The sequence below is a fragment of the Hippoglossus hippoglossus genome, chromosome 22 (assembly GCF_009819705.1).
Source record: "Hippoglossus hippoglossus isolate fHipHip1 chromosome 22, fHipHip1.pri, whole genome shotgun sequence".
NCBI lineage: Eukaryota > Metazoa > Chordata > Actinopteri > Pleuronectiformes > Pleuronectidae > Hippoglossus > Hippoglossus hippoglossus.
In genome coordinates this window covers 2,394,359-2,404,727 of record NC_047172.1, presented here as the reverse complement: position 1 = coordinate 2,404,727, position 10,369 = coordinate 2,394,359, and the positions used below count along the sequence as shown (strand labels likewise).

The 10,369-nt window shown below is 41.9% G+C and overlaps 1 protein-coding gene across 3 annotated transcripts; it reads left to right on the top strand.

The window, feature by feature from the left end:
* The first annotated feature begins 2,671 nt into the window (after positions 1–2,671).
* On the top strand, positions 2,672–9,452 carry cdca4 (cell division cycle associated 4). Of its 3 annotated transcripts, XM_034577513.1 has the most exons (3): positions 2,672–2,977; positions 6,368–6,505; positions 6,848–9,452. In XM_034577513.1, the coding sequence occupies exon 3, from the start codon at positions 6,857–6,859 to the stop codon at positions 7,778–7,780; it is 924 nt and encodes a 307-aa protein (XP_034433404.1). In that variant the 5' UTR covers positions 2,672–2,977; positions 6,368–6,505; positions 6,848–6,856; the 3' UTR covers positions 7,781–9,452. The 3 variants fall into 3 exon arrangements, with proteins under 3 accessions (XP_034433404.1, XP_034433402.1, XP_034433403.1); XM_034577511.1 differs by lacking the exon at positions 6,368–6,505 and having other exon boundaries at positions 2,673–2,977; XM_034577512.1 differs by lacking the exon at positions 2,672–2,977 and having other exon boundaries at positions 5,807–6,505.
* The last annotated feature ends 917 nt before the right edge of the window (positions 9,453–10,369 follow it).

Genomic DNA, 10,369 nt, shown 5'->3' with positions numbered 1-10,369 from the left:
CAGGGAAGAGAGGCTAAAACGGGCCTGACATGATCTTGTCTTCCAGCGTTTGTTAAAAGCCGAGCAGCTGCGCTCTGAACCAGCTGAGGGCGTGACATTTATTTTTGGCTCACCCCTGAATACAATGAACTACAATCATCTGAACAACATGAAATAAAAGCATGGATGACCTTCACGGGATCAGAGTGAGAGAGACTATGATATTTACCCATTAGGATTATCATGTCAACCTTCAGATGAATCTAGACTGTCCGAATAAAAAAGAATATGGGAAATGTTACAGGTCGGTAACCCCTAACCCTCTCTGTGAGTATTATGTGTATGTTCAATAACAAAGGTAAGAAAGTTAGAGAGGTGTTGTTATTTCAGATATATTCATTTTAGTAAGAACAATGATGACATCTAAAAAGTACCTTGAAGTCTAAAATGACTGATTGTGCTGGTGGCTGGCTGCAGTACATTCCAGAAACCCCACCTCCTCCATGTTAGCAGATGAGACATGAATCAAAAAAAGTCAAAGTACATGTCAAATACATTTTATTTAAATACATTCTTTTTTCATTTTAGGTAGTTCTTATCACAGACATATGATTAATCAATCAATCAATCAATCAATAAATCAATCAATCAATCAATAAATCAATCAATCAATTTGAAGGGCTCAAGGTAAAATACACTGTTAAAAAACTTTGGGATCATGTCATTAATCCCCGGTACTGGTCGGGGAGGATTGTGTTTCAGTTTGTCAATGAAACTAACTTAAGTTACCTGTGATGGATAAAACGTGCTCGATATCATTTTGATAATTTAAACTGAGTGAAATCAAATATCTGACCCTAAACAGCGCCCCCTGCAGGGCTGGTGTCAAGCATAATTACGGAACCCGTTGGATTTCACAACAGTGAAGACTAATGAGCTCTTTTTTTGTTTTCCAACAAATTTTTCAATCGGTTGTTATGTTTGAAATAAATCATTAATAGGAGGGCTGATTAGATTAATTACCGGGACTGAAAACAAAAACCTCCGTGACAGAGGTAATTACCATCACCAGCACTGATAATTACTGATAATCACAGCAGTCAGAGTGAAGAGTGCTGTGTGGGGGGGTCGTGGTGTTAGAGAGAAATAAGACGACTGATACAGAAGGCCTTGATTAACAGTATTTACTGATTCATTATTTCAACTGCAATTTACAAACATAAAGGGGCATAAACATAATTTAACCAACACCTAAAATACATAATCCTACAATGATGCATAAAACACATTCACTTGTTTATTATGATTGGTGTATTATTATTATTATTGTTATTATTATTGGTAGTAGTAGTAGTAGTAGTCATTAATTGAAGTTAAAAACCTGAGTACTTCTTCCACAACTGTTGTAGTGTACTGTTATACTGATGTAAAGGATCAATAATTCCAGCACCACTCTTTTTAAAAATGTATTCTTATACACTGTAGTATTACCACTTTTACAAAGTAGTTCAGAGGAGTAATCTTAATGTGGGAAGGAGCATGTGACTTATGTATAACTGGATAAATGTACTAGGTTTGAAGTGTATTATAAGAAATTATATTTAAAAAATGATGTTCTAAAGTAAAGCACAATTACTGCAAAGGTCTGCTTAAGTACAGTACTGTGAGTGATTGAACTCACTAAGTTAACTTCTTTTCAAGTACTATAATTATGTACAATAATGAAACTTGTAATACACTTGAGTATTTCAATTTTATGCTAATTCACACTTCTACTGCCAGTAGAACACGGTACTTCTTCCACTATTGCTTCAACATATGAAAATTATAAAGAAATGTGATACTAATTTTCAATATAATACTTGAAACAAAGTATTTATACACTTTGTTATTACTACTTATACAAAAACAGTTTGGAACCAGTGATTTAATCTTCATCAAGAAAAACAAGGAGCATGTAACTATTGAATATTAAATACATGTAAAAGAGTAGAAGTATATAGTATTAAAGTATAGTATAGTTTAGTATGCTATAAAGTAGTATAAAGTATAGTATAAAATCGAAATACTCAAGTCAAGTACAATTACCTCAAAGGCTGCCTCAGCAGAGTACTTGTGTGGTACTTAGCCTACCAAGTAAACTTATATAAGTACTATACTCAACTTGTAAGGTACTTGAGTACTTAAATGTTATGTAACTGCACACGTTTTCGACCATTACTAATAAAGACCTGGGTACTTCTTCAACTACCACTTGTAGTGTAATAGCATATAACATAAAGTATTCTAACTGAGTAGTAGTATTATTACTTGTACAAAAAGTACTAATTTTTATTGTTCTAATTCTATTTTTACATAAATTGGAGTAAAAATGTAATGTGCCTTTAGCTGAAGAAATACTCTTTAGTAGTAGTAATGCAAATAGTTGAAGTGAGAAGTATTATAAAAAGGAAATACCAAAGTAAATTACTTGAATAAGTGTAGTACAATCCAAAGTAACTCACTGTACTAAAGCATACTTTTGAGGTAATTGTAGGATTATTGTACTTTATTATTTAAATTGTATAAACAAGTATTATTACAGTGTAGAAATATACAGTGTTAAAAGTAAATGTTCTGTAAGAAATAGTGAAGATTTTTTGTGTGTGTGTAAAAGTACACGTGCCCCATGTTACAAATACTCTGTAACATCCGTAATGATTTCAGCCATTTTCTCTGTGTTCGCCGAGCGGACCGCAGGTTTCCACTTGTCCGTCGGATGTGCGCGGAGCAGGCAGGAATCATTAGGGAGGAATCCCGGGCATATGGCTGCTGGTGTCGGCTCCCCTCCCCCCTCAGAGCCGTCCCTCCTGCCGTCCGCTCCGCAGCAGCAGCAGGACACAGCAGCCACTTCAGTTTCTGGAGCCGTGGCATGAATGATCTCATCTGAACCTGATCTCCGCTTTCCCTGCCGTCGATCCTATGAGCGAGACGGGACCCGAATAACGCAAAACACGAGGTGAGTGCGGCCACACGACACGTCCGCCGGCGGCCGCTCCTCCCGCGGGCGGCGGGCTGTTGTTTTTCGGGGGAACTTACGGAGACGAGCCGCGGCGAAAACTCTTGTTTTTAGGCTCGAAGGGAGGAAGGACCGCGGAGGATGGGTGGCGGTGGAGGAGGAGGTGGGAGGGCGCTTCTTTGGGCTAATTAGCCTGTTAGCATGTGGTGTTTTTAACAAGCGAGCGGAGCGGGAGGAAATAACCGAAGTGAACCGGCTGCCAGACGTTTGCTCGCCCCGCCGAGGCGCCGATTTCCCCGTTTCAGGGAGCACGTTCAGCCCGGTTAGCCAGCGGCGGCTCGTAGCCTAGCTAGCCGGCTAGCTGTTAGCTACTAGCGCAAAATGGCCTCATTGTCGCTCGGTGGCTCCGATGCTGAAAAGACAAAGCATGCGGCAGTCACGGCCAGCAGCCCCGGGCCGAGCCTCCCCGGGCCCCGGCCACACTCCCCCGGCCACACCGCCCACCGCACACACACGTCGGTACCGGAGGGAGGACTCGGGTTTGTCCGAGCCGCCGTGTTTTTGGGCTGAATTGTTAATTTAGCCCGGCTAGCTGTGGAAGTGCTGGTTTTCAGTGCAGTGGGGGATGGGTCATGCTAGCAGCCATTGACGTAAAGCGAGGCTCCTAGCATGGAACAGGACAAGTGTTCGGTTCAAATCCCAACTCTGGATCCGACATATTCACACATGAACATCTGTATTCACTCCTTTATCAGTGGAACATCTGGTTGTGTGTGTGTGTGAGAACTCAACCAGCTTCCTCTTCCTCTTCTCACACTCGATCCCTCATTTCCTGATATCTGAAGTTTTTTAGTTCCCTGCCGAGGACTCAGCAGCAAAGTGTGAGGTTCAGATGAAGGATGAGTTTAATGAGCAGGAAACTTCAGTCACTACAATTCAGCGTCTGGAGCTTGAATAGTACAAGTTGTATACATACACAGAAAAGTATAATTAAAGTTTGTAATGTTTAATGGGGGGGGTTTTCCTACACTTTCTGGTTTTGTTGTTATTTCAGGTTATTGGTGTTTTGTTATTGACATTTTGTTCATTTTAATGTCTCCATCAGTTTTGGGAATTTGCTGCAAATTATTCTTAATTCGTTGCGAAATACAGAGCTGCAACTAACGCTTGTCATTTTTTTTTATCCTTTTCCTTATTGATCGACGTGCAAATAATTCTGTTGATTACACGTTAGTCTGTTAAATGTCCATGAATCATGGGGACGTCCCAGGGATCAAAGTGATGCACTCAGATGTCTTGTTTCTGTCAGACACCCACAAAGATTCAGTTGTTAATGATAAATACATGAAACGTAAAAGTGAAACACACAGAGAAGCAACAACTCGTCTCGTGTTAGAGGCTGGAACTTTATCACATTTGACAGTTTTCCCTTAATATTTTGTATTAAAAAAACAAGAAAAACACATGTAAGGATTGATTAACAGAGTAAAGAAGCAGTATCCGTGTGATTTTTGGATATTAATGTCCTTCCACATAGTTGGAGTATCTCTAGCAGATCTCCACTGTCTGGAAAGCAGCGTGTGTGAGTTGTATGATGTAACACTCGTCTCCTACAGATGTTTGATGGCAGCGATCCAAATAAAAAGCCATTTTGAGTCTTATTTCTTACAATAAAGAGAATTTAAAACACTGGCCAATACTCTGTCGATTTATGGTATTTAGAAGTAATTTCCAGTTTTTGAGATTTAACCCCAGAATGCTGAAATATCGGGGGGGGGGGTGTTCAGAAGCATTGATCAATATACCTGTCAAACAAATCTCATGTCCACAAACTGTTTTCTCTTCTGTGTGCAGTGTGTTTTCTCTCAGGATGTCGCTCTTCCTGCTGCTTTCATATCACACTTTTTACAAGTTGTTTTTCCTTTAGGGAGATAGTGCTCTCTAGTGACTCTTACTTGACAGGGGCCAGCACCACATGCACAACACAAGAAGACGACACATGTCCATTTTCAATTGTTCTCTCACTCTTTGTATTTTAGATGTCCGGGCACCTTCATAAATGACTTCTATTTTTTTTCCTATTCTGTCCACTGTCAGGAAATGTAATTCTATGCAAGCGGGGACTCAAAGACCTCCCGACTCCCAAGTGTCCGTTAGATTCTCCTCTCTCGATTTGGTATGGATTGTGACTTGTTGAAAATGTGCTGCTGATTTAGTCAAATCATCTGATCAGTCAGGTGAAGACAGTAATTTAATCCTTCTCTCTCATTCAGAGAAACAACTCTAGTGTCTAGTTTGTTCCTAATAATTAGAAATCACTTTTTGATTTCACGTTTGATTTATGTTGTGTAAATGTTTAAGAATATGGTGTTGTTTTCTGGCCATAAACTCTTAAATGTGTTAATTTTAACATGCTTTCGATTTTATTGGCATTCGTTTTGTCTGGTGTCATGAGATTAAAATTTAAAGAAAAACAAATTCTTCCTTGTTGGTTTGCAGATGATTTGTGACAATAACCTCAGTGTCGAGTGTATTTAGCTTCTTCCTGGTTTCCACAGACGTTTGGATGGTTTTTTGTGAAACTGTTAACAACTCTTTATTTATTTTCTACTTTGTAAACCCAGATGCTTTAGAGTCCAACATGTGTGACAGATATTTTCATTGTACCTTTTGATGACACTTTTTGTGATTTGTCTTTCAAATTTATCAGCGAAAGAAAGTGGAGTCCCTCACGTTGACTGCCCGGCCCACAGGTTTTACACTGAGGAGACGCAGCCGGACACTGCACGCTATTTTTCTGTCTGATGGAAAATTAAATGCCACAGGCTGCCGTTCAGAGCCCCGTCGCCCAGTTTCACTTGCATCCCATTTATTTTGGGAGTCCGAGGGCTTTACCGCTAGCACGAGTGTTGTTGTGTTCCTGTAAGACATCTGTGTGTTCGAAGTGGTGTGTAACAAGGAAGTTGACTCCGCTTTTCTTCCCCTCCTCAGTGAAGAGAAAGTGAAAATCTCGTTCTACTAGTTTTTGAAGCTTGGTGTGTGAGTGTGTGTGTGTAGACCTGGAAGCCTGATGTCCCTTGTACATATTAGCGGTTCACGGTGGTACAATGTATTGTGAATGTTTTGAATGCTATTTATTTTTCATATTTTCCCCTTTACCCCCTTAAAAGCACTTTATTGATTAGGATCTCTTTTTGATTTTCTTGATCACAGGTGGCAGTGGAGAGAGTGAGTGCACTGATCATGTAACTTGAGTGCTGTTTTTTTGTTTTCTGACAAAGGTCTCTCTGGTCTGTGCTTACTTTGATGCAGCGTCCGTATTTAGTTGGTAACCATGCTATTTTCGGTGGCTCAGTGGTCTGTTAAAAGTGTGGTTGTTCCGCCCAGCAGGAGTCTTGCTTCAGACTGGCCTAAAATGGGCAGAACTGGTGCTGAACAAAAGCTGCTTGTCGCTCGTACAAAAGTACTTGAAGCGTTGCAGCCGGGACCAAGCTGCATTGCTATTGCCTGTGCCTCTCAACAGGAAAGGTATAGCAAACTTTAAGCAAAAAACAACTACAACAAACAATGTACTGTTTACTGTAGTTTACAAAGAGTTAAAACCTGTAGAGCTTATTTATACAGTCACAGCTGCTGTTGAGCAGATTGTAGAGCTAGCTCCCTCACGTCCATACACAAATATCACACCACATAGCCTCATTACATCACACATTTACATTATTAATTACATGGTACTTATTTCTTTCACTCTGACCCTAGCTAGTGAAAATTCAGTACATTAGGCATTAATGTGTTTTTCAGTGTGATCAATTTGTCGCTGAGTGTCGTGGTTGTGTGTCTGACTGTGTTTCTGTCTCCTCACATCATCAGAGAGACAACATGTTCCCAAAGGGCACCAAGCGCAAGTTCTCCGACCCCGGGGAGGAGCCAGTCTCCAGCGCCGACCAGAGCCAGGCGGCATCATCTGCAGCAGCGGTTCGGACGTTGACGTCCTCGTACAGCCTGCAGCGGCAGTCGCTGCTTGACATGTCGCTGATCAAGCTGCAGCTCTGCCACATGCTGGTGGAGCCAAACCTGTGCCGCTCGGTGCTCATCGCCAACACGGTGCGGCAAATCCAGGAAGAGATGACCCAGGACGGCACCTGGCAGATAATGACCCAGGCCCTGGCAGCTGCCCAGTGTCCCGCCGACCGCCTGGTGGCCACAGAGGTGTTGTGCCGGCAGACTGACGCAGCAGCTCAGGCCAGCCAGAGCCCCAAGCCCTTCTCGGTGGTTGGTCTCGAGGAGGGCTACCACGCCGAGGAGGTGGTGATGGAGGGAGACGTGGAGACAGAGGTCACCATGTCCACCTTGTCGCCAGTCTCCCCTCAGCTGTCCTCGGCCTCTTACCTGGCCGGACCCTTTGGCATGGGGCCCTGCTGGGAGGAGGAAGACGACGACGGTGAGTGCGAGGAGGACGAAGAGGAGGACAGCGAGGAGTGTGTGTCGGAGGGAGAGGAGGGGGACCGGGACACCCTGAACGCAGACTCCAGGACAGGGGAGCAGGTTTTTGGGACTTTTGAGATCAAGCACCCGGCGCCGCCCCCTGACCCCGCACTCGAGGAACTGTTTTCCGATGTGGACCCGTCCTACTATGACCTCGATACGGTGCTGACAGGCATGCAGAGCTCCCCCAAGATGGGGCCTTACGATCTGCTGGAGAGCCTTTCCTCTCACGGGCCCACGGCCCTGAGCTCCAGCTCGAGCTGCAGGTCAGACCTGAACGAACTGGACCACATCATGGAGATCATAGTGGGATCCTGAAACCGAACATTCCTCCGGCCTGTACTGATCCCACAGACTCTTAACAGACTATGCACATTACACGTGCATGTTCTGTATGTGGTGTTGTTACACACAGACTTTGTTGGGGGTTTTGGGACAAATTGGGAAATTAACAGCAAGCCAAGTAGAATGGGGGACCGGCTGTTGGAGACGTAGTCAGTCTCCTCAGACGGCCACTTAGACAAGTCGGCAGCTGCGGGTTGGGGCCTTCGTCTTTTACTGAACAAAAAAACAAAACAATTGGCGCTTGAGGAGCTGAGGGTGAAATCAATAAATTTGGGGATTCACAAGCCTCCCTGGCCTGTGGGCGACGCAGTTAGTTTCCTACTCTGTTGATGAAATCCAAAACTCTGCAACACCTGTGAGAGGGCAAAGATAATTACCTATACCATGATGCATTCTTATTTACGTATTTTCCATGTTTACGTCTGTCATTCATTCTGTCATACTAGCTCCTCCCTCTGGTCGTACTCTCTGCCATTTTGTCCATTTCTATTTATTGTTACATGGACTGAGGAACAATTCATCACACTACATGCATCAGAAACCAGAACAAATTGTAAATCCAAATCTATGAATCAATGCATATTTTCCTAAAGATTTGAGCAATTATGAATGGAATATATGTATATGTACGTATGTGTATATAGAAATATATTTTTTGCATTATACAGCTGGGGGATTTTGCAAGTATCATTTGATATTATTATTTTTTTCCCTCCCAGGATTTTTAAAATTTTAATGTAGCCAGACTCGAGACAGTGTCTTCCCATGGTTTGGTATAACAAGTCAACTGCAACAGGTGTCGTGGTCACACTTTATAGGCGCTGTTCTTTCATTTTCTCTAAAGCTTTACGCGGGGCAGGGGATTTACCGTCGGCCGGCCAACCAGACGCTGGCTGACGTCAGAGTCAGTGGACGAATGAAAGGTGGTTTCCTGCCCTTTTTTTTTTTCTTCACAGATCTAATAACAATAATAATAGCAGCTTTTTTTCTGAAGCGCTTGGAGAAACCCCGGGTGATAACTGCATCAAGAAGCCATATTTCTTTCTCTCATTTGTTCGAATTACAACAAATGAAGAATTCTTTGTGTTAACCCATCTAATTTATTGTTGTTTTATTTATTGTATTTATTATATCTAGGTACAGACATGCCATATTGACGTCATTGGCCCGATGAAATTATATTTATCCAAATTTCGCCCTCCGCTTTGAATGCAGTACCTATTTATTCCTCACATTTTTTTTTTATTAGTAATAACAACAACCGGGTTTCTATTCAAATCACTATGCAGCTCTGTCATACGTGTTTCAAAATGATTGTATACGACTCAAATGTCCTTTAATTCCTTTATGCAAACAGTTGCCTTTCTCCTAAAGATGTGGAAAATCAAATGCATTTTTCAAAATTGTTCCTTATCGTGATGAAGAGATTAACTCAGGCAAACAAAATGTATTGAATAAAATACAGTATTACGACACGCTTAATACCTTACCGCAACACTCCTGAAGGATGTCACTCTGGTCTGAATGGGAGCTAGAACTTCAAAGACTAATTACCGTTGTAAAATGTATGCATTTTTTTATATTAAGGAAAAAACATTGTAGCATCTTTGTAAATATTTTTTATAATAAAAGGTGCAACTATAGATTGTGTGGTGTGATTTTAATCTGCAATTAATGTGAGTGAGCTTCGAGAACTGAAGCTGATAATATACTTTTGTCACCAAAATCCCCAAATCAATGAGTTAACTCGTCTTAAAACACTCGGGCCGATTCCTTTCTACTGCTGCAGTGTCTTAAAACCTCTCGTACAAACTGTACACGTACTAAAGTATGTTTATTGAAGGTGGTGTTTCCAGGGTTTTCTCTCCTTCACCTTATCTTCAGTTAAGAGGAAGTGTGACTTATTTCGTGACCCAACTATTCATATCTGTCCTACTTAAAAAGTATTAAACCTGCAGAACCGTTTTAGAAATGGGGTCACAAATATATACTGAACTTTTTAAATTGCGTTCTTTTCCTGAAACAACTGTAGATCTGATTTGTAAATCAGATCTACACCTTTTAAGCTCGCAGGTAAACAAGTTTGAAATAAGCAGTGGGGAAGGAAGTACTCAAACATTTTACTTGTGAGTATTTTATTTTCAACCAAACTGTTTTCGTTTTGAATGTGACAAACGGTCGTGTGGACTTCAGATCTCTAGTTTTTGATAAGCACCTGAAGGCACCACGAGAGCAGCAGCCTGTCTACTCATTAACCCTGAAGACTCACGTTTTCTACGCAGGTTCGTCCTCTGACAAACAGACAACACACGTGCTATGAGCCGAGCATGTTCTTATTATCATGCAGCTCAGAGTGAATCGCTTGCAGACATGTCAGAAGTCCAGAAACACGCCCACTGGGACATCACATGGTGGAACAGTTGTGTTTCTAGTGCACATTTTCAAACCCTGCACGGATCCTCTGCATCATGTTCACCCTGTTTTCACCGGTGCTGCTTCTTCAATCTCTCTCTCTCTCTCTCTCTCTCTCTCTCTCTCTCTCTCTCTCGAGTCTTTTCCCTC